This window comes from Mauremys mutica, chromosome 2, assembly GCF_020497125.1.
Source record: "Mauremys mutica isolate MM-2020 ecotype Southern chromosome 2, ASM2049712v1, whole genome shotgun sequence".
Lineage (NCBI taxonomy): Eukaryota > Metazoa > Chordata > Testudines > Geoemydidae > Mauremys > Mauremys mutica.
Window position 1 is genome coordinate 37634785 of NC_059073.1, and position 23674 is coordinate 37658458.

Below are 23674 nucleotides of genomic sequence, written 5' to 3' on the forward strand. Positions count from 1 at the left end.
TTGAGTCCACAGTGCTATGTCAGCGGAAGATGCTCTCTCATCAACATACTTACACTCATTAAGCTGGTTTTATTATGTCAACGGGAGTGCTGACTCCTATCGGCATAATGGCTGTGCCGCTGTAAGCTTCCTTGTGTAGACATGGCCTTAGTGTCATCTTTGTGTCTCATTGTACGTTATATGGCCATTTGTTTGAGCCAATGCTCAGGTAATATCTAGGCCCTGTAATACAATTACAAAGTGTTAATTGGAGCTGTGTTTGCTTTCTTCGTAAAGTCTTTAGTTTTTCATCCCTGTCGGGTACTCTTTTCCTCGTTAAGTGTCCTATTTAGAAAATAACTATGAAGCCCTGTGAGTCATGCAATCATTTATTATTGAAGAGGATGTGAAACTTTAGGTGTTCATTATGCTCCCAGTAGGATTTAGTAGCTTCTTCATGGGCTAGTAGGGTGAAGGATCCAACCTCTGAAATACATGAGGTAGCTTTGTAGTTGTTGTTATGCAAGTTTATGAATAATATGGTTTCATTTAGTTTATCTGAATTTCCTTTCAGGGAGAAGCATGTCCAGGCATTGATGAAACCAGGCTAACACAGTTTCAAATCTTGTGAGCATATCTAGTGAATAACACTTTTGTAAAATACTAATTTGTTATCCTGATTCCTGATGGCAGGCCTGCCGTGGTACTCTGATCACTAATAGGTGTTTTCACTCCTGTTTACAATGTTGCAACTGAGGGTATGTCTACACTACGGGATTATTCTGATTTTACAGAAACCGGTTTTTTAAAACAGATTGTATAAAGTCGAGTGCACGCGGCCACACTAAGCACATTAATTCGGCGGTGTGCGTCCATGTACCGAGGCTAGCGTCGATTTCCGGAGCGTTGCACTGTGGGTAGCTATCCCATAGTTCCCGCAGTCTCCCCCACCCATTAGAATTCTGGGTTGAGATCCCAATGCATGATGGGGCAAAAACAGTGTCGCGGGTGATTCTGGGTAAATGTCGTCACTCAATCCTTCCTCCGTGAAAGCAACAGCAGACAATCATTTCATGCCCTTTTTCACCTGGATTGCCCTGGCAGATGCCATAGCATGGCAACCATGGAGCCTGTTTTGCCTTTTGTCACTGTCACCGTGGGATGTGTACTGGATGCTGCTGACAGAGGCGGTACTGCAGTGCTACACAGCAGCATTCATTTGCCTTTGCATGGTAGCAGAGACGATTACCATCCCTATTGCACCGTCTGCCATTGTAAATTGGCGATGAGATGATGGTTATCAGTCATTTTGCACCGTTTGCATTTTGAAATTGGCGATGACGGTTATCAATCCTTTTGTACCGTCTGCTGCTGTCATGGGTGCGCCTGGCTGGCCTCGCTGAGGTCGGCCGGGGGCACATGGACAAAAATGGGAATGACTCCCTGGGTCATTCCCTTCTTTGTTTTGTCTAAAAATAGAGTCAGTCCTGCCTAGAATATGGGGCAAGTGTACTAGAGAACCAGAGAGCACAGCCGCTCCGTGCCAGAGCCCCAGAGATCCCGCAGAAATGATGAGCTGCATGCCATTCTAGAGGGTGCCCCTGCAACAACCCCACCCGTTGCTTCCCTCCTCCCCCAACCCTTCTGTGCTACCGAGGCAGTGTCCCCCCATTTGTGTGATGAAGTAATAAAGAATGCAGGAATAAGAAACACTGACTTTTAGTGAGATAAAATGAGGGAGAGGCAGCCTCCAGCTGCTATGATAGTCCAGGCAGTACAGAATCTTTTCTTTAGACATGAAAGGGGGGGCTGATGGAGCTCAGCCTCCAGCTGCTATGATGAGGACGGTTACCAAGCCTTTTGTACCATCTGCCGGGAATGACCGGGAGTCATTCCCATTTTTACCCAGGCGCCCCCGGCCGACCTCACCAAGGCCAGCCAGGAGCACTCACGGGCTGCTGATGGATACCAGTCATTTTGCACCGTCTGCCACCGGGAAGGGGATGCTGGTGTTCAGCGCTGCAGCACCCCGTCTACCAGCAGCATGCAGTAGACATAGGGTGACATTGAAAAAAGGCGAGAAACGATTTTTTCCCTTTTCTTTCGGGGGGGGGGAGGGTGTAAATTGACGACATACACCCTGAAACACCCGGGAAAATGTTTTTGACCCTTCAGGCATTTGGAGCTCAGCCAAGAATGCAAATGCTTTTCGGAGACTGCGGGGAGTGTGGGATAGCTGGAGTCCTCAGTACCCCCTCCCTCCCTCCATGAGCATCCATTTGATTCTTTGGCTTTCCGTTACGCTTCTCACGCAGCACTGTGCTGAGTCCCTGCTGTGGCCTCTGTCTATCGTAGCCTGGAGATTTTTTCAAATGCTTTGTCATTTCGTCTTCTGTAACGGAGCTCTGATAGAACAGATTTGTCTCCCCATACAGCGATCAGATCCAGTATCTCCTGTACGGTCCATGCTGGAGCTCTTTTTGGATTTGGGACTGCATCACCACCCGTGCTGATCAGAGCTCCATGCTGGGCAAACAGGAAATGAAATTCAAAAGTTCGCGGGGCTTTTCCTGTCTACCTGGCCAGTGCATCCGAGTTCAGATTGCTTTCCAGAGTGGTCACAATGGTGCACTGTGGGATACCACCCGGAGGACAATACCGTCGATTTGCGGCCACACTAACCCTAATCTGACATGGCAATACCGATTTCAGCGCTACTCCTCTCGTCGGGGAGGAGTACAGAAATCGGTTTAAAGAGCCCTTTATATCGATATAAAGGACCTCGTTGTGTGGACGGGTGCAGGGTTAAATCGGTTTAACGCTGCTAAATTCGGTTTAAACGCGTACTGTAGCCCAGGCCTGAGTGGACAATTGCCTACTATCACTTCCTCTGCCTGTTGTGAGGCATTAATGGTGAGGTTAGTCTGATGCTGTATAGAGCAGAAGTGAAATATTTTGCTCCCAAGGTAGTTTAAAATAAGTAGATGGGACAAGCATGCAGTAGATAGGCAGCGTGGTGGCAAGAAAAAGCATAGTCCTGAAGCAGTTGCAGCGTAGTTCCTCAGTCTGTAAAGACTCGAGAGCTTACATGTCAAAACTTGCCTCTGCTCTAACATTTCATTTTCTCACGTATAAGCTACTACTTTCTCTCTGCAACTGTGGATTCAGATTACTAGAATTACTGTTTTTAAAATTGTACTATAGGTCCAAACAGTGGATGTTTGGTTTTTTTGTGTTTTCTTTTTTTTTAACACAAGTAGCAATTTTATTGTAACTTTAAGATACCTAATAAATTTCAGAATTTTCTCTTTGTAATATGATATATTCATATTTGGTATGGGAGTGCTTTCAAAGAACACCTGTCTAACAATTTGCTTTATCCGTAATAGGATGTAACTACTTTAAGACCAGGTGTGTAAACCTTATGCAGGAGATATTTTAAGAAATGTGTGGGTGGAAAAACTGTTCATTTTTTTTTTCCTAGCTAGCTTCCTTGTGACTGATTTCCTTGATATGTTTTTTTTTTTTTAATTTTTAAGCAGATATAAGGGACAATGAATTGTTTACTTTAATGCATGATCTTCAAAAGAGGCAGTAGAATACTTTAAATATTAGATATAAATATGTTGGTAATGTCAGTGTTTTCAGTCTTAGGTTCCTTTTTTTATACCCTCTAGCTTGGTAAAATAAATACAGCCTAAACATATTTTCACCAGACCCCTAGAATGGAATATCTACAACCTAGAGACAAAGGCCTAATTTCAGGAAATATTTCAGCACATGCCCGACTTGTACAGGAGTTGGTATCAATGGTCTACTTGCATGCCTAATGTTAGGCATCTTGCTAAATGCAAGCTAATGTCCCCGCTAAATTCCAGTTCCCATCATCTACTGCTAAAAACAAAAGAGGGATTCATAAAAAGATTGCAGAAATTTTGAGTGAACACACAAAGTGGCTGTCTCATCTCTTCCCCCCGGCCCCCCCCCCGGGTCATGTCTGGAAAAAGTCTAAACTGTTTTTGGTGAAACTCTCAGGAAAAAATGCTCCCTGACTGAGACCAAGTATACCGAAGAAGTAGAATTTTGAGAATATTATACTTGGAAATTGAAAGGTTTGGCCAGTCTTAATACTGGTATTTATTCTACCAGTAGCTACAGGAAAACTGAAAAATACATGGGACATTAACCACAAGTTTCCTCCTGTTATATAATATTGTTGAAGTGACCATGTACATTGTGGTATTTTTTTATGCCCCAGTATAATTGGGGTCCCTTGTATTTGTGGACCTTGATTTTTTTTTTTCCCCTTCAGTTGTGGAGTGCTTGGGTCTCTGTAGAAAGCTTTCCCTGCTGTCTCCTCCATTGTAAGTTGCTCTCCAGCAAGCAGAGCAAATGCACGGACTAGTGTTCAGTCCGAAGCAGCTGAGTACCGATTCCAGAGATGTTCTCTGCTTTAATAAATGCAACTGGCAGTGATGAGGACTTGCTGCTTCTCTTGCCAAGTGGAATAGAGATGGTGAAGAAGAGGGAAAGCTGCCAGGAACCCAACACCCACTAATGAGAGAACCTAAGAGGTGTACGTCGCCCCCGCCTTCTGAATTACCACAACTCTTGTTCCTTTTTCTCTCAGCTGCCAAAGGTACCTGCTTCACCCTCCAAATTGCCCACTACAGTCCCTCCCCAAGGTGCCAAATCCTCTGGTTTTTCCCTGGGATAATGAGATATTGTACTAAATTCTGTAGTAAACTGAACTGTGCTTTCAATTTTTTACATTGCTTTTGAATGCTGCCATCTTTATTTAACGAAATATTAAAATGAACAACATAATCAATTTTACATCCAAATTAAAATACTTAAAGGTTCTGCAACTGGAAGTTTGCCAACAGAACTGAGACTATAGTGAGTAGAGAAGAACCCAGTTTAGTATCCTTGTGCTGTTAGCTTTGCAGTGCTAGCAGGAGTAAAAAGTATTTAAAAACTTTTGTTGTCACAGAAGTCAGTAAATATTACTCAGGATACACACAAGGAGAAGATTTTACAAATTGTCATACGTAGCATATTTCAGATTAAAACTGCGCTTTAAAAACATGCTGTTTTGCAGAGAAAATTAGTTTACACATCTCTTTTAATACATATGTTTTATATTCTTCATGCTAAGCTATATGGTAGAAACATAGTGTTAGAAGTTTTTCATCAGAGTCGGATTCTAGGCCAGTCACTATTACTAAGCAGACAGGAGATAAAGATGAATAATGATTTAAAGTCTGATTTTTTTTTTTTTTTTTTTTTTTTTTTTTTTTTAAAGTGCTGAGCAACTGCAACCTCATTTGAAGTCAGTAGGAAATGCAAGTGCTCGGACACTGTGAAAATCAGATCTTAATTGCACAGGTTTGTTCTTTCGCAACAATGAAGACTTTCAGCAGCATTGTGCAGTCTTCTTTATATTTAAGCAACATTTTTCATGTCATAAGGTAGTTATTAAGAGGGCATTGTCAAGATTGTGCATTATGACTCTAATGGTGGAATTGATTTTTCTAATTGTTTTCTTATTTTTTAAAATAAAAATTACACCACAATTGCATTTAAAATAATAACACTAAGGTTACACTTTTAACCTTAATATAACTGCACCAAGTAATGTATACACCCACACACAGTTTACTTTATTCAATGCTCTGACAGTGAATGTTTGTGCACGCATCTCATGCATGCGTATCTTAAACAAGAGTGTTTAAGTAAGCCATAATTTCAGTATATCCTCATCCATGTGTCCTCCTTTCAGTTAAATAGTAAAGAGAAATTATCAAAGGGGATTAATTGCATTATTATACAGTTTGAGCTCTCTAATCTGGCACCCTCGGGACCTGACCGGTACCAAACCAGAGAATTTACCAAACCATGGGAGGTCAATGCAGAGTGCCAACGGGTCTCCATAGGCGCAGGAAGTAAGGGTGCAGGGGGTGTGGCAGCACCCCCAGAGTTTGCGCCCAGTGTGGCCCCCTGCTTGGGGGCCCCGCTGCCACCTGGGGTCATGGCCGCTGGCTCCCAGCCTAGGGGCTCCGAGGCTGGCCCCAGGTCTCCCCCCTCCCTCCCAGAGCTTGAACGCCACGAATCAGCTGTTTGCGGTGCTCTGGAAGCGCTGGGAGGGAGGAGGAGGAGTTGGTAAGCGTGGGGCCGCTGGCGCGTGAGGGGGGGGAAAAGGGCAGAGGGCGGAGCTTGGCACTGGTGAATGCTCCACACCCACTAATTTTTCCCTGTGGGTGCTCCAGCCCCAGAGCACCCAAGGAGTCATCACCTATGCCAGACCACAGATGTTGCTGGGCCAGGGAATGCCAGATTAGAAAGGTTCAACCTGTAATACTGTTGAAACATACATTTTCCCATGAAACACTTCACTATCACTAAATTTGTAGCTATAATATTTACAGTATCTTTGCAGCAGAGATTCCTCGGCTATAGAAATCTTGATGGTTTTTATACTCACCCTGGTTAGGCAGGAAACTTTGGTTGATATCTGCATAGCACCAAGGCAGTATAATTCAATTATCTGAGCATTTGTGCTCCCATTGAGTGTCTAATTTTTTATTATCAAAACAAATGGTTACCTCTTCCTTTCTCTACCTGCAGTGGCAACAAACATATTATTGAACAGCTTACAGTGTTAACATTTGACATATGTTCAATTGAAAGTTCTGTGAATCCAATTCTTAATTTTAAAGAAAGATAATAGAGAACATGCAGCTGACAAGATTTACATATTTTATTTAACCAACGATCCTGTCATATGTTCTTCAGCCAAACTGGAAATTATAGATCAAAACAGATAATGCCTAAAAGCCAGTTGCACCCCATCCACAATATCTTTTTTTTAAAATTGCCTATTGACATATAACAATCATTACAAAATAAGTGAACACTTTTATGGAAAGTGTGATACCCTTTCTTGCACATGCACAGGGGATGGAGGTTATGTCTACAGAGGAAAGAAAAACCTGCAGATGGCACATTCCAGCTGACTTGGGCTTGCAGGGCTTGGGCTGCAGGATTGTTTAATTGCTGTGTAGACTTCTGGGCTTGGGCTGCATGCATTTTGGAAGATAGGATAATTCAGCTTTGATGGTAAAATAAGTAGAGAATCTGAAGTTTCTCACATGTATTACTAAATAAATTGTGTGAATATAGTTATGTATAAGTATTTAGGAAATACATGAGTGTGGTTCATTGTTATTTCTGTAGTGACTAGAGGCTTCAACCGAGAGAGAGAGGCCCCCATTGACATAGGCAGCGTACAGTCACATAGAGATGGACCCAGCACATGCATGCTTACAAGTAGAGCTAGTCAGAAAATAGTCCCCAATTTGGCCCCATCTTCTCCCCCCAACAGTCTATTTTTCAATCCCCTTTCCCGCTTCCCCCCCCCCCCCCCCCCAAAAAAAAAAAAAAAGATTGTTGTGGAAAGCAGGCACCTTTTGCGAAAAATGTTACTTTGTCAAATAGTTTCAGCCAAAAACGTTTGTTCAGTCCTATGTACAATCTAAGAGGACAACAGTCAAAGCATGGGAGAACTGAAGCACACAGATGGTAAAGTTTGTGATGCACATACTGTGCATGAGTGAGGAAGCCAGAAATTATTTAATTCCCAGATTTGCTTTTCTAAGACCCTAGTGGCACACTGAGCTAAGTCCCTCCTGAAACCTGATCCTTTTCTTCCAGTTCTACTCATACTAGGTAAGTGATTACATAGGTCACCTCAAATGAGTGCCGTTAAAACTTTCACACTACACCATCATGTATTTTGTATATACCACAGAATACCTATTTTAGGAGAGTTTTTGAGATATAAAAACAAAATTATTGGAACTGCCTCTTATCTCTGTTTGAAATGCCTTGGTTATTAGTGGTGACAATATACAGGATACAGAGAGAGCCTTAAAAGCCTATGAATTACCCCAAACAACTTTTCTAGAACTAAAATAACTTGATACTTAGGGTCTCTCCAGGGTTATATGCAAGTGTTGGACCCATTAGTGAACTGAGAATCTTCCTTTCTCAGTGGCTTAAAGTCCCTTATTCTATCTCTGCAGGGCTTTAAGATATCAGACTTAATAATAGTGATATTTATGTATTAAGCATACTGCTGATACAGGGTTAATCTTATCTGTTCTGGGTCTGTGGCAGGAGGAGACATTTCTGGGGTGTGTTGGACATTGTTTAAATGTAAGGCAGCTTTATTTAGTTGGTCAGGGTTTTGGGATGTTAGAATAAATCTTGGGGAAAAAATTTGTGCATCAAGTTCAGAACAGGCACTCACTAGTCAGAATAATTTTTTTATTTCACAATTCTTGCAGTTTATCTCACGGATATGGACTGGAGGTGTGGAGGGATATCTCCATATACTGTGTGTGTGTGTGAATATGAAAATATTAAAAGACTGGGAGGCTTCAAAATTAAGCACACACAAGTCAAAGAATACCAAAGAAAATTGTGAACTGCAAAGCTTTATTTATTTATATATATATATATATATATATATATATATATATATATATATATATATATATATAGTGTGTGTGTGTGTGTACATAAAATATGGATTTGTGCATGCTGGTTTGACTGTTTTTGCTTGTTGCTGACTTTGATATATCTGGAATGTCAAGTCTGGTTTTGCTGGAGCACTTCCTGGAAGTGTAATGTGAGCTCTCACACCTTAACTGAAAGGATGAGAAATTGAATCTGTAACACAAATGCCCTTTCTTCAAAATGTTCATTTGTCAATTAAGTTAAATGGATACTGAAAGAACATTTTATTTGCTCTAACAAAACATCCTTTCCTTTCAATTGCTCAGCATTCAGTCTCTTGACTCTCCAGTGATGCCATCTCACTGGTGGTTCAATTGCTATGATATCTTCAGGTAAGGAAGGACCTGAATTTCCAATTAAAAATGTTTAGGCAGGAGAAATATTTAAAGACTTCTGGACACATCATAATGAAGCAAAATATGAACACAAGCCCAATTTTCCCCTCTTCTGGTCACCTTCGTTCTGCTTTATGTGTATGAACTACAGTACAGAGTTCATTTCATGAATCATAATTAGGGCCCTACCAAATTCATGGTCCATTTTGGTCAATTTCTTGGTCATAGGATTTTTAAAATAGTAAAGTTCATGATTTCAGCTATTTACAACACCATGAATTTTCAGATTTAATTGTAGAGGTCCTGACCCAAAAAGGAGTTGTGGAGAGAGAGAGTGAGTGTGTGTGTGTGTGTGTGTGTGTGTGTGTGTGTGTGTGTGTGTGTGTGTGTGTAAGTAAAAGGTGGTTATTATAGAGGGTGGTTGCGATACTGCTACGCTTACTTCTGCACTGCTGCTCGTGGCGGTGCTGTCTACAGAGCTGGACAGCTGGAGAGTGGCAGCTGCTGGCCAGGAGCCCACCTCCGAAGGCAGAGCCACCAGCAGCACAGAAGTAAGGATGGTGTGGTGTGGTATTGCCACCCTTACTTCTGTGCTGCTGCCTGCAGAGTTGGGATCTGGACAAAATAGAGAAATAGTTTGAAGTAAATAGGATGAAATTCAATAAGGACAAATGCGAAGTACTCCATTTAGGAAGGAACTATCAGTTTTACACATACAAAATGGGAAATGGCTGCCTAGGAAAGAGTACTGTGGAAAGGGATCTGGGGGTCATAGTGGACCACAAATTAAATATGAGTCAACAGTATAATGCTGTTGCAAAAAAAAAGCGAATGTCATTCTGGGATATGTTAGCAGGAGCGTTGTAAGCAAGACACAAGAAGTAATTCTTTCGCTCTGAGTAGGCCTCAACTGGAATATTGTGTCCAGTTCTGGGTGCGACATTTCAGGAAGGATGTGGACAAATTGTTGCTCTTCTCTGGACTCTCTCCAAAAATGATTAAAGGTCTAGAGAACATTATCTTTAAGGGAAGATTGGAAAAAAATGGGTTTGTTTAGTCTGGAAAAGAGAAGACTGAGAGGGGACATAACAGTTTTCAGGTATGTAAAAGGTTGTTACAAGGAGGAGGAAGAAAAATTGTTCTTAACCTCTGAGGATAGGACAAGAAGCAATGGGCTTAAATTGCAGCAAAGGAGGTTTAAAGTGGACATTAGGAAAAACTTCCTAACTGTCAGGGTGGTTAAGCACTGGAATAAATTGCCTAGGTTGTGGAGTCTTCATCATTAGAGACTTTTAAGAGCAGGTTGTACAAACACCTGTCAGGAATGGTCTAGATAATTAATCCTGCCACGAGTGCAGGGGACTGGACTAGATGACCTCTCGAGGTCCCTTTCAGTTGTATGATTTAGAAAAGCTGGACATGCACAAGTCCACGGGGCCGTTCTCAGTGGTGGCAGATGACAGAACAAGTAGCAATGGTCTCAAGTTTCAGTGGGGGAGGTCTAGGTTGGATATTAGGAAAAACTATTTCACTAGGCAGGTGGTGAAGCACTGGAATGGGTTACGTAAGGGGGTGGTAGAATCACCATCCTTAGAGGTTTTTACGGCCTGACTTGACACAGCCCTGGCTGGGATGATTTTTTTGGGATTGGTCCTGCTTTGAGCAGGGGGTTGGACTAGATGACCTACGGGGGTCTCTTCCAACCTTAATCTTCTATGATTCTTCTGTGACATGTTTTTCATGGCTTTGTATTTGGTAGGGCTCTAATTATAATCTTACTTCTGCTGAACCCCACCACATTAAGGTTGGATAGTCGGTTGTGAACAAAACTGTTTATCCTGTAGGTTTAGTTATGTTTTGCTACTAAGTCTCAGATCAGATCTCCATAATTTGACTGCTGTCTTTTGTGTACAGGAATAGTTTTAAAATGAGCAACAGATCTTTAACGTAAATTGCCCCTATTCAGGTCAGGCAAAGACTTTAGTTTCTTTGCCTGGTTTGTTAAGAATATTTATTTGACATGAACCTTTTTGAATCCTTACAACACTCTCCAGAATAGGGTATTGGATAATAATGGGATTTGGAATCTCTTTAGGTCTCATTATAAATCTGATCCGAGTTGGGAGTTGAGTGAAAATGGTTACCCTTCTGACAGTTTTTTTTATAGTAAATGTGTAATAAGCTGTTTAGTCCTGTCCAGTTTACACCACTACAACTGGCACTTATTTGCACCATTATCTCTGCTCTTATCTGACAAGTCAACCATTAGATGGGTACAGAGGCTGAACATCTCACTTCAGGTCAGAGTGACAGGGAATGGATCACTTGATGATTTAAACCTTATTTTGCAGTTACTGCAGTGTTAGTTTCTCTAAGCAAATGCATTTACTCTGACTGTACATTGGTGTAATGGAGAGCAGATTTAGGCCTTCAGTATTCAGGGTTGATGATTGTGCCCCTGCCTCATTCAGTGTACGGGTAGGCAAGTGTGTAGTCAGCAAGATCATGGCTTGTACGCACCTTGAAGTATAATATTAAATGATGATTTTTTACATATTAAGACAGTCTTCCAGATTTGAATCTGATAAAGAATGCCTATAACGTTGCCATGCATATATGAACAGTGATACTTAGACCATTTGAAGATCATTTTAAAAAAAAACCAAAACAAAACTTATTTTAATTTACCACGTTTGGAAGTAAGATTTTTTTCAAACTATTGCGATTCTTCTAAATCAAAGTGAATCTCTACCAGTAGGTACATGTTTAATTTAATGCCTGTCTCCTATGTCAGATTCACTTTCTATCCTCTCTGCTTAGGAGTTATAGTTTAAATAAAGATTGCAAACAGTTGTTATAATGGCAAAAATATGTGGGAGAAGTATTTTGTTTAACCATAAAGTAACAAAAGAATACATGTACAATTTAGGTTCTTAAATAACCTATTTTTTTTTTCAAGATGCAGTCTGGTTAAATTTTGTGTGTTGGCTTTGGTAAGACTTTTCTGATAATAAACAAGTGAATGTGTATCTGCATTATGGCTGAGCAGACCTGCAAAAGGGGTGGCCACACACTTCTTGCTGAGTCAATGTTTGTCAGGTTACAAAGATAGACAAGGGTTGGAAAGCAGCTGAAGGAAACCAACCAGAATGGCTCATACAATGTATTGTGCTGAAAATTACAGCAAATTGAAGTGCACATAGTGTGGTAAAGCATATTTGGAAATGTTTGTTATATAAGAGCTGTTCATTTGACACCTTATCCCTGATAGTTGTGTGTTCAACAGAAGTGCTTCCATCCAGTCTGGTGCTATGGCATAATGCTAGCATATTACATTTTAGCTTTTGCTAAATTAGCTATAGTTATCATTTTTACAGCAGTTTTTCCATGGCAGGTCTTCAATTTATAAACCTCTATTTTAGGTTTCATTATCTGGCTATTAAAAATAATGGCCCAGACTTAATTTTGACATGGAAGGCTTCTGCTTGTGAGAAAACATGTCTGCAAAAATTTTGAGGAGGGGAATAATTACTGGGTCTGATTGCAAAAATATAGCACAGTTAAATCTTCATATTTTGTACTTGGATAAAGACCTTTTTAATTTCAGCAATCAGATGATTCCTCTTTAAAACAGGCTTTGCATTTCTTCAGTCCATCCATGTGTGTGTGTGTGTGTGTGTGTGCGCTTTTACACATTTTCCCTAAATTTAATTTAATTGAATCAGTAAAGTATTCCCAGGCAGTGTATGTATATATTACGAACGTGTTTTAGTTTGTGTGCACCGTAAAATATTGAACACTTTAAAATTAGGATTTACATAAATGCAATATGATAATGTCCAATCTGACTGAATACAATAGGAGGTTGCAATTAAGGTGATGTTTGGCATTTCACTCTTCAACACTGAGGCACAATTGGTGGTTGTTAATCTTAAAATTCCAAACTGCAACTGTTGTTAGCCCCAGATTGATAATGATAGAAATACTGGTCTATGCAAGACTAGCTTCTGATAGAAAATGAAGGCAGAATTAGTCAAAGAAAAATTGTATGCAATCAGTCTTCAAGATGCTTATTTTTGTATCTTTGTTCACCTTGTTCATCAGAAATTTCTCTTGTTTTTAGTCTGCACTGAACTTTGCCTACATCAGACCACTTTAGATAATCTCTAGCTTCCTGTACTTTTAACCTGTGCCGTGGCATTTCTTTCTTCCCAGAAAAGTGTATGTCCATCCTATTTGGACAACTGACTAATTTGGGCAAAAATCAGAGGAGCAGACCATTTCAGCACTACATGTTCAGAGTTTAGTACTTTCTAAGAATCACTATTGGCTAATCATTTGGGCGAGGCATTCTTTCTTCCCATCTCAGGAGTAAGCCACATTCACTATCCAGTTAGACAGGATGTTGGTCAGAACTAAAAACTGTGAAATTAAAAGCATGGGTCACAACTCTGTCTGCCTCCAAGGTGACCTCAGTGTGCCTCATCTCTGCACTCTGTAAGTGTGTGTCCAAGTATTGCTACTGAGGGCATTCTGTGCCAAAAAATTAAAAATTCTGCACACAATATTTTAAAATTCTGCACATTTTATTTGTCAAATAAATGTGGAGGCTCCAGCATAGTATTGGGGAGCAGAGGCCACTGGGTGCTCAGAGGTGGGAGATCACTGTGCAGCTTCCCCCTTCCCCCATACTAAACACAGACTCAGCAGTGAGGCTGCACCCAACCCTCACACAGCACCAGGACCTGGCCTGCCCCAGAAATACCCCAGGGCCCTGCCCCTCTATGTGGGCAGACAGACTCAGCAAGGCAGGATCCAAGTGTGGAGGGGCTTAATGTGGGGGGATGCAGGTGTGGGTTGAGAAGATTCTGTGTGGGACAATCTGGGTGTGGGCAGCTTAGTGGGGGATACAGGTGTGGGGAGGGGTCTGGAGTCACAGGGTCGTTTTGGGGGTTCTGGGTGCAACAGTAATAGGACTGTGCAGCGGGGGTTGAGGTGAACGTGGTTGGGTCTCAGCGGGGGGGTCTAGGTGTGGGGGGCTCAGTGGGGAGGTCCAGATGCTGCAGGAGTGGGGCTCAGTGGGATGGGGATCCAGGTGCAGCTGGTTGGGGCTCAGATCCGGGTACTTGTGGCTCATCAGGGTGGTCCAGGTGCAAGGAGGGGGGGTGTTCAGAGTGCAGGGGCGTGAGGCTTGGCAAGAGGACCTGGGTATGAGGGGGTCTGGATGCATGGGGGTTGGGCAGATGGGGGATCCCTGTACAAGGATCCCTCCCCCTGCAGCTGAGGAGTGATGGGCACAGGAAGAGGGGAGGGGAGGGGCGCAGGAAGCAGGCAGGAAGGTTGGGCGAAGGGGGCGGGGCAGGGAGTTTGCAGAGCTTCCTGCAGCTGGGGGAGAAATCTGGGGGTGGGTCTGACATGGCCCCTGATGCTGTGCAGGGGAAGAGGAAGTCCCATCCTCCCCAGCCCAGCTGTGACTAGCAGCTGAGCCTGGCTCAAAGTTGGAGCCACCAGCTGGGTCTTCCACAGTCCCACCTCTTGCCCCACAGTGATTTACCTCTCTGCTGGCAGCTCTGGGGACCTGAAACGTATTGCTAGGGAGGGTCAAATGACCGCTCTTGTGGCTTCCCATTGCTTCCCTGTTAGAAAGTCATTTTTCTGCGGGGAAGCAAACAAATCTCTGGGGGACATAAATTCTGTGCATGTGCAGTGACGCAGAATTCCCGTAGGAGTAAAGTACTTGCATTTTATATCCTTTCATCAAAGGATTTTGAGGTGCTTTACAAGCATTAATGAATTAAACATCAAGCATCATAAACTTTCCACAGACTGGTATATCTACAGTCTGGTAGGTGGAGCCATTCTATTTACTGTGACTCCTCCCAACTTTACCCCCATCTCTTATCCTGACCTTTTTTTCCTACATGGTTCCATGCCTTTTGGAATTGGGTGAGGAAAATATCCCAAGTAGTAACTACTCCCTATTCTACATGGCTTTTTCCCCATATATTTGTTCCCTTCCAACACTTGGGGGTGGGGAGCATATGGGCTTTTTTGTTTCTTTGACTAGGCTGTTATGAAGTGACACTGCATACTTTCTTGCCTCCCTCCTCCCCCCCCCCCAATTTTCTGTCTGCTGGTAGGAAGAGTTTTATATAATTTTCTCTCTCTCTCTCTGAGCTGAGATGCTAAGGGACATAGAAACCAAATTAGAAAATAAAAAATCATCATTTTGGGGTTTCAAAGTAGCAGGAAATTAATCTTAATTGGTCAGCCAAAATTGGTGACCTAGTAAAAGTGATCACAACTGTGTTTTGAACCTTGGAAAATACTTTGAAGTAGTTGTTCTAAAACAGAATATATTCTAGTGGAGATTGTCCTGGTGCAGACTCTGTGTAGAACTTACTCATTTTTCCGACTAACTGGCGGTTTTCATCGCAGCTGATGAATCACTACATTTGTTGAGAAACGAGTGTAATAGACATTAATTCTCCCCTTCCCCCATTCTTGAAGTGAAAAACTTACTTAGAAATGGATTCAAAACTTAAGTTTACACATCATTACTACAAAGGATTTTAATCTAAAGTTAACAAATTTTTTCAATGCAGGCTTATTCTAGCTTGAGATTTTTTTAAAAAAAAGTTTGGTTGCTGTCTGGATCTGCACTTGTCCTTCAACTACATGTTTGGCCAAGGCTCGTTTTAGTTTTATTTCCTCTTAAACAGCTGCTTTTATATTACTTTAATGGAATTACAAAGGTCTGACCCATGTGTAAAATGTATTATGAACCACGTACACCAGAGATGCCGTGTATTCCTGGTCTGTCATCCAAACAGTTCTTTCAATTTTAGTAAGCTCCTCAAACAAGTTGTAGTAGAAAGGGAGCCTGAGACGTCAGCCCTTGTATCAGAGGCCCAGTGTGAGGCCTGAGGCCTGAACTAAAGTAGTGGTCACGCCTTCCTAATATAAAGCACAATTAGCAAGAGACGGGCTGTGAGCAGAAGTCAGGCTCTGCCTGCATGCATGCTCACAGAATTTGGCAAAAATAGGGCTGGTATTGCAGAACCACACACATTCTTGAGAAGTGCTTTGCACAGGACACTCATGCAAACATGTTCCTGAAGGATGGTACCAGAACACCCAGATAACACATTCCCCAAAGATAAGAGGAACACATTGACCTCTGAAAGATAAGGTCAGGATGACAGTGTGATGGACAGATATGTTTTGATCAAACCAACATGTACAAGGTAGAGGGAAGTAGCTTACCATGTTAGAGGGTGGCAGCTAACCACGTCAGAGGGGAAATACGTAACTTGTTTGTATCGGTGTATAAAATGGAGTCTCAGAGGAATGTCTTTGGCTGGTCTAAGGGGCAGTGGAAAGTCCCACTTAGTTGGTCCATTGTGATGGGTATACATGTGGTCTCGTAGAGTCTACGGGATACTAGGACCTGTGCTTCGTTAACAATAAACCTGGCCAGGTGCTTTCGCTACTGAACGGGTCTGTGGTTACTGGGTAGTTCGATTGGAACCTGCTGTACAGGCTATCTGGCCAGAGCCAGTGCAGCGCACAGAGAGAACACACACGCAGCCAACATCTGACGACACAGGTATTCTTCTAAGATGTGAATTTTCTTGAAAACAAACTCTACTCTGTGGCATGTAAGGTAAACGCGTAAAACACATACACCAAAACTTTCTTTAGCACATCAGAAAGAAACACTATTAATCAAAAATCTAAAATATCCAACTCCGTATAACTGGTTCAGGCAAATTTTACCTCTAGATTTGTTTAATCTGAAACGCATCTATTTTTAGATGGTGATACTTTTAATTAATATTTTATTGGATTTAAAAGGGAGAGAACTTTGAGTGTATTTCTTTAAAACTGAAAAATAAAAAATGCTAAACATGAGAAACCTCATTGATCAAATAACTGCCCTTTTACTCAAATTCCATTTTAATTAATGTCTAGAATTTCAGGAATCTAAAAAGATGTTTAGTATTCTAATTTTTAGTGAAAATTACCATTTTATTATCAAATATCTTGATTTTTGCAGTGGATTAACTTTATGGCAGAGCCATTCTGACATCGTAGTTAAGGTCATATAAGGAACTCTGCTGAAAAGATTTAATTAAGCTTTTGGGAGTAACGAACCCTAAATGGCATCTGGTGTAAGTGTACACATTTTACTTAGTTCCGAATAAAAAGGAAGTGTCTAGTATCCTGGTCAGGTCCACAAGATTGGTATTTCATATAATGTGTAAACGGGAATATGGCGAGGAAAATAATAGCAAAATACCTACCTTTTGAGTCCATTACTCAGACCCACTGGACAACTACATTTTCCCCCACTTCCAAATGAGATCCTGATCTTCCCTGTGTTGGTGTTTGGAGGGTGGCCTGTTAGATAAATGTGATCTCTGTTAATATCAGATGTTAGACTGGTGGGCTGAAGGACTCATTTAGAGTGGAAGATGTTAGAAAGGCGGCCCTGTTTTGGATATTATTTTAGTTTATGGTGTTTTCTCTTGAACCAGTGGTTCTCAGCCTGCAGCCCATGGGCGACTTGTGGCCCAATCAGCGCACAGCTGTGCCCCATGTGACATCCTCACGGCCATACAGGTAGTATTGGAAGCGGCCCACATAACATACTGTGGACCGCATATAGGTTGAGAACCCTGGTCTAACCTCATTACTTCCAATTTATGCCCTATTGTGTGGTCCTAACAAATCCTATCCATTCTTGGTGTGCACAGCTATTTTAAGGATTATACATTTCCACTTCTGTAAGCTATTTATTGCTTACAGTCTAAGTAAGCAATAAATAGCTTTCTTAATCTTAAATCATTCTCACTACATTTTTTTAGAATTCTGTTGTTCTCTAAATTCCTTCCAGCTTTTCAATAGCTTTTGATATTGTAGATGTGGTTTCATCAGAACTATTACCTTCTTAGTCTGTAATATCATGTTCCTGTATATTACTTTGGTTTTCTTCCTTTTTCAATCTCATTGGAAAAACAAGCTCATTTATTGTCTAGATCTTCTGGATATTGCTGCGTCTGAAGTCTTTCCTGTCCGCTGAATATGAGTTTTGGATGTATGGGCTTGTTTCAGTTCAGACAAATACCTTTCAGTTTTTCTGTCCATATTTCTAACCTCTATAAATTCATTCCTTTTCATCTGTTCAACTGTTCACTTTGCCTCCAAATTTAATAACATTTACGAATTTAATTTAGAATGCTTGTTACCTCTACTTAAAAACACTAATGAAAACATTGAATAATCCCTACTGCAATTCACTGTAATTGAAAACAAAAGGTTTAATTATTTAATAATAATGCTTTTCTAATGATTGTTAAACCAGTAGAAGAAGAGGACAAAGTTGGTTTGTGCTCCCTTGGGGCCACCATACCACCATGTCACAAATACACCTCTACTCTGATATAACGCAGTCCTTGGGAACCAAAAAATCTCACCGCCTTATAGATGAGACCATTCTATTGGGTCCGGTCTGGTACGGCGTACTGGCAAGAGCTGGTACGCTGTGCTGGACTGAACCGGCTTCCCCGGCGGTGATTTAAAGTGCCTGGAGCCCCAGCCACTGCGGGGAGCCCCGGGCCCTTTAAATCACTGCCGGATCTCCGGCAGCGGGGCTTGAGCAGGGATTTAAAAGGCCCAGGGCTTCACACGAATTTGGATATAACGCGGTAAAGCAGCAGGGCTTGGGCGGCACTTTAAAGGGCCCACGGCTGCCCACTGCTTTACCACGTTATATCCGAATTCGTGTTATATCGGGGTAGAGGTGTAACATTACTTTAAAGCAAGAGTGCTGCTTACAGTACAGGCTCAGAAAAGCCAACTGTTATTGAAAACTTTACAAGAAATTCTTGCGCCTCATTTATTTTAATGTGAATATCTAGATTTCCCTCTATGTAAAATGGAGGCAGCTTTAAATTTGATAGGTCATATAAGGCTATTTTTTAAACTTTCTTGTAGCGTGGTCAATAAAGAATTAATTGCGGCAAAGAGTTCTGTGGCACCTTATAGATTAACAAATGTATCGGAGCATGAGCTTTCGTGGGTGAATACTCTTTGCCGCTTTTAAAGATCCAGACTAACACGGCTACTCCTCTGATACTTGACACAATTGAGAGAATTAATTGTGGGTTTAATTTTTGGATAATGGGTATAGGCAGTGGTGAGCTGCAGCCGGTTCGCACCGGTTCCCGCGAACCAGTTGTTAAATTTAGAAGCCCTTTTAGAACCGGTTGTTCCCCGTGGGACAAACTGGTTCTAAAAGGGCATTTAAATTTAACAAGCGCTCCCTGCAGCCCGGCCCCAGCTCACCTCAGGGTGGGGGATAGCACAGTGGTTTGAGCATTGGCCTGCTAAACCCAGGGTTGTGAGTTCAATCCTTGAGGGGGCCATTTGGGGATTGGTCCTGCTTTGAGCAGGGGGTTGGACTAGATGATCTCTTGAGGTCCCTTCCAACCCTAATAATCTATGATTCTGCCGCCACCTCCTGCCATGAATGCTCCTCCTTGCTTCTCCTCCCACCCTGCTTCCCGCGAATCAGCTGTTCGCGCGGGAAGCCTGGGAGGGCTGAGAAGCAAGCAGGCTTCCCCGCCCCAGGAAGACAACGCTGAGGTAGGAAACTAGGGGGGGCCGTGTGCCCCGGCCAGTCTCCAGCCGCGGCCCGTCCCGCGACCCCCCCCGACCCCGCGTCCCCCCTCCCCCCCCCGTCCCCAGCCCTGCGTTCCCGGCCGCGACCCTCCCCGGCCGCGGCACCCCCCCCCCCGGCCCCGTGGCACCCCCCGGCCCCGGCCTCGTGTTCCCGGCCGCGACCCTGCCCGGCCCCGTGTTCCCGGCCCTCCCCGGGCACCGGCACCGGCCGCGCCACCTGGCCCTGCGTCCTCCGGCCCCGCGTCCCCGGCTGCGACCCTGCCCGGCCACCCGGCCGCGGATCCCCGCCCGACCCTCCCCGGGCCCGCGTCCCTTACCCTCTCCGGCCGCGGCCTCCCCGCCCGGCCCCGACCCTCACCGGCCCCGGCCCCGCGTTCCCGGGCGCATCCCCCCCCGGCCGCATCCCCCCCGGCCCTGCCGTGCCCCCACCTATCCGGATGCCCGGCTCTGGACATGGCCCCCCAGCTCCGGCCCGGCCTGGCCCCGTGGCTCCAGCCGTCCCTGCTGTTTTGCTGCTCTGGCAGCGCAGGTCTGGGCTTGGCGGCGGCCCCGGCTGCCCGGCTCCAGCTCTGGCCGCGGCCCTCCCTGGCTCCGCCCTGCCAGCCGCCTGGCTCTGGCCGCCGGGCTCCCGCCACATCCTCCGGCTCCAGCCGTGCGACTCCTGTCTCGGCCCCGCGTCCTTGGGCTCCCGGCTCCAGCAGCAGGCGGACTGTAGCTGCCAGGCAGCGCGGTAAGGGGGCAGGGAGGGCGTGTTGGAGAGAGGGTAGGGGAGTTTGGGGGTGGGGGGTCAGAGGGCAGGGAACAGGGGGATTGAATAGGGGCAAGGGTCCTGGTGGGGCAGTCAGAAAGGATCAGGGGTTGGACGGGGCGGTGGGAGGCAGTCAGGGGCAAGGGTTCCAGGGGCAGTCAGGGGACAGACAGAAGGGGTGGTTGGATGGGGCAGGGGTCCTGGGGGGCCATCAGGAATGAGAGGAGGGGTTGGATGGGGCGGCGGAGAGTACTCAGGGTACAGGGAAGGGGGGGTGGATGGGGCAGGGGTCCCGGGGGTGGATGGGGCATCAAGGCACGCGGGGGGTTGGTTGGGGCAGGAGTTGGGGGGGGGGGGATGATCCTTCCTGGGGTGAGGGGGGAACCGGTTGTTATGATTTTGGCAGCTCATCACTGGGTATAGGTATTCCTTCCAATTTTGGAAATCCTATTTGTTTAACTGGACTGAAACTATTCATCATTAATGAAGTTTTTGAAAATTTCGAAAAAAAATTTGTTGGAATGTGGTTTCTTTAAAAAAAATCCAAACACACTCAGTTTAGAGATCTTTGGATTTTGCTAGTGTTCCTTGAAAAATATTACAAATGTTATTAATATATAAAAATCATATTGAAATTTCAGTATCCTTTTCAATAGAATTCACAAACCTTAGGGAAAAAAATGGAAAATGAATCCTTTTCAAATACTGAGAAATGGAAACAACTTAGAAATTGTCTTTTTTTCAGTGTTTTTTTTTTCATCCCAGCTCTAGTTATTAATACATGATTGTACAGTTTTCTTGGGAAGTGAGTGAAAGAATAGTCTCCATCTTTGGTGTTCCTTTGCTATCACACAGGAAGCATTTTTTTTGTAACTCCTAAACACAGCTGTTGAGCACTGAGATGTGTTCTTGGCCATAGGCTTTCCAATTTGTGTTAGAATCTTCAGAAACACATACTTTCTCCTCATACTTTGTCTTGTTACTTTATTATATATTTTCCAGTAGATGACTAGAAGAACCCGTCTGCCCATCTCTTCCCCTCCCCTTCCACTCCTCCCCCCAACATAGGTTCTGAATTAAGAACTCAGCCAGATCTTTTTGGTGTTGAGTCCTGGTCGTGGCTGCAAAACTTTTTTACTGGTTTGGTTCAAGCTATAGGTTCCTTTATCTGATCAGTGCACACCATTCATCAGAACAGCTGTCTTGCATGATCTGCAACTTCACATACGGTAAATGGGCTGCTTCATAGGCATGTTTGATTATTAGAAGGCTCCAAAAACAGTTGTAAAGGTTAACAAAAATTGTAGCGGAAAGAAAGGGAGAGTGAAAGTTGATGTGCCACGGGGAGAAATGCACGAAGAAACAGAGGAGTAGAAACAAAAAAAAAAATATGTACATAAAATGGGATGAAATGAACAAATGCAAAAAAACCCAACATGGAGAGGAACAAATTCTGTCAGAGAAACATTAACTTAAATTTGTAACATAATGTAGCAGAGCAGTGGCTGGCAATAAAAATATCCTTTTTTCTTGTCCCTTAGTTTTTAATACAATTTTTTCATACAGTCTTTGCATGGCACATTTAATTTGCAGTGCACATTGGTGTCTAGTCACTGGTTAGATCGAAATTTATCTTCTTGGATAGATGAGCAGGCAGCATTCATTAGCAACGTTATCTCTCATGGATGTCTTTGTTTGCATAGCAATTGCTTTCCTTTTTGTTTCTCTGTTTAAAAAAAAAAAAAGGCTCATTAAACTAACTTCCCCTGAAAAAACAAAACGATTGAAATAAAGTAAAAGTGTTGTAGGAAATCCAAATCCTTTTTTTAATGTACTGGAAGTTCTCAAAACCCAAAAACTTACCGAGTTCTCCCTCCCTAATTTTCTAGTTTATTCAACCACTCCATACAGACTGATAAAAGTGCTTTGTTTTCCTCATAATTGTACAATAGTTGTGTTTTTCTAATCTCTCTCAAAGGTGGTGTTGTAGAAGAAGCCTAGGATCTCAAATATTGAATATTAATCAAAGCAGCTCAGTTTTGTTCTTTCTCTTTTCTATAGAAGGGTATCTGAAGAATTTTTACAAATTTTATCTTGGAAATTAGTTTATTCATTATGTTTAATTTTAGGAAATGGTGCTCTTGCAGAACATTCTGAAAATGTGCATATTTCAGGAGTGTCAACTGGTAAGTCATTTTTTGTAATGTTTAAATTTCATGCATGACTTAAATGGTAAATATTGAAAGCCACCTGGTATCTTAAGAAGAGATATTTGGCTATAAAAATTATTACTGCCTTTTGCAGCATGTAATAAGGAATGAAGCAACTGGAACATGGAAAAATTCTCATAAGATAAAATTGATACCTGCATGCTCATGAACAGATTATGCTTTTCTAAGTGGACTGCTTAATTATTTTTCCATACAAACATTGAACTAAGAGTAAAGTTGGTTTAAGTTGAATTGATATTTTCTTTCCATAGCAAAGTTTTGTGAAATGAAATTTATTGAAATGTAATTTTGGACACTCTTGCTATCAAAGAATAACAAATCCAGAAGTTATACATTTTGCTTGATTAGATTGACACAGTACCTGAAACTACTGTTCACTTGACTGCACAGTTTCTTTAATAAAAAAATAAAAAAAAGAAAAATTTGCAGCTCATGAAATTGAGGAACTGATAGATGCTGGTATAATACAGACCATAGTGTGGACAAGCAGTGCTAAAGGGTTGCTACACTCCTTTGCCAATATACTATACCACAATCCTGCCTGCAGCCATCTAATTATTATAGTTCTTGGGTCTTTCCTGAGGAGTAACTACCATTCATGCTGAATTGTGTGTTTGTGGTGTGGACAAATGTCCACAAAGGACTAGGTGACTCTCAAGTAATCTTCATTCAATCTTCATAAAAGGCTAATAGATTGAAAAGCTGTCAGGTGGGCTGTGGGCAGAGTTTTGCATGGCTTATAAGTATATTTAAGATATTTGTACTCTAGAGAATTAAGCCACTGGTAAACATACAGATAAGATAACAGCTATGTAAGGACCAGTAGTGCAAATTGGCTGTTCGGGGTGCAGTTTTACCTTGCAACCATCTCTTCGCAGTACTGCACAGTTTCCATTACAGTGCCTTCTTGGTATCTATCCCACACTTTCTGGCACATCTGCCCAAAGCAGTGGTGGTGCAGTGTATGCATACCCCATCCCCCTTTGACGTAGAGTGGGGTTGTGGTGGCACCATAGTTACAGTCTACCAGACTGTCCTGGGACTCAAAACAGTGCGGCTCAATGGTAAGAGTCAAAGTGGCTGCCCTGGGGTTCAGGGCTACGCAGCCTAGTTGC

The 23674-nt window shown here is 42.8% G+C and overlaps 1 protein-coding gene across 2 annotated transcripts in view; it reads left to right on the forward strand.

The window, feature by feature from the left end:
- The window catches only part of LRP12 (LDL receptor related protein 12), an 87273-nt gene that overhangs the window by 18120 nt on the left and 45479 nt on the right, over window positions 1-23674 (forward strand). The window contains exon 2 of one of the 2 annotated variants that reach the window (XM_045007368.1): window positions 22458-22514. The exons of the other annotated variant lie outside the window; for it this stretch is intronic. Coding sequence (XP_044863303.1) covers window positions 22458-22514 — 57 coding nt within the window. The remainder of the gene's footprint in view (window positions 1-22457; window positions 22515-23674) is intronic. 2 annotated transcript variants of the gene reach the window in all.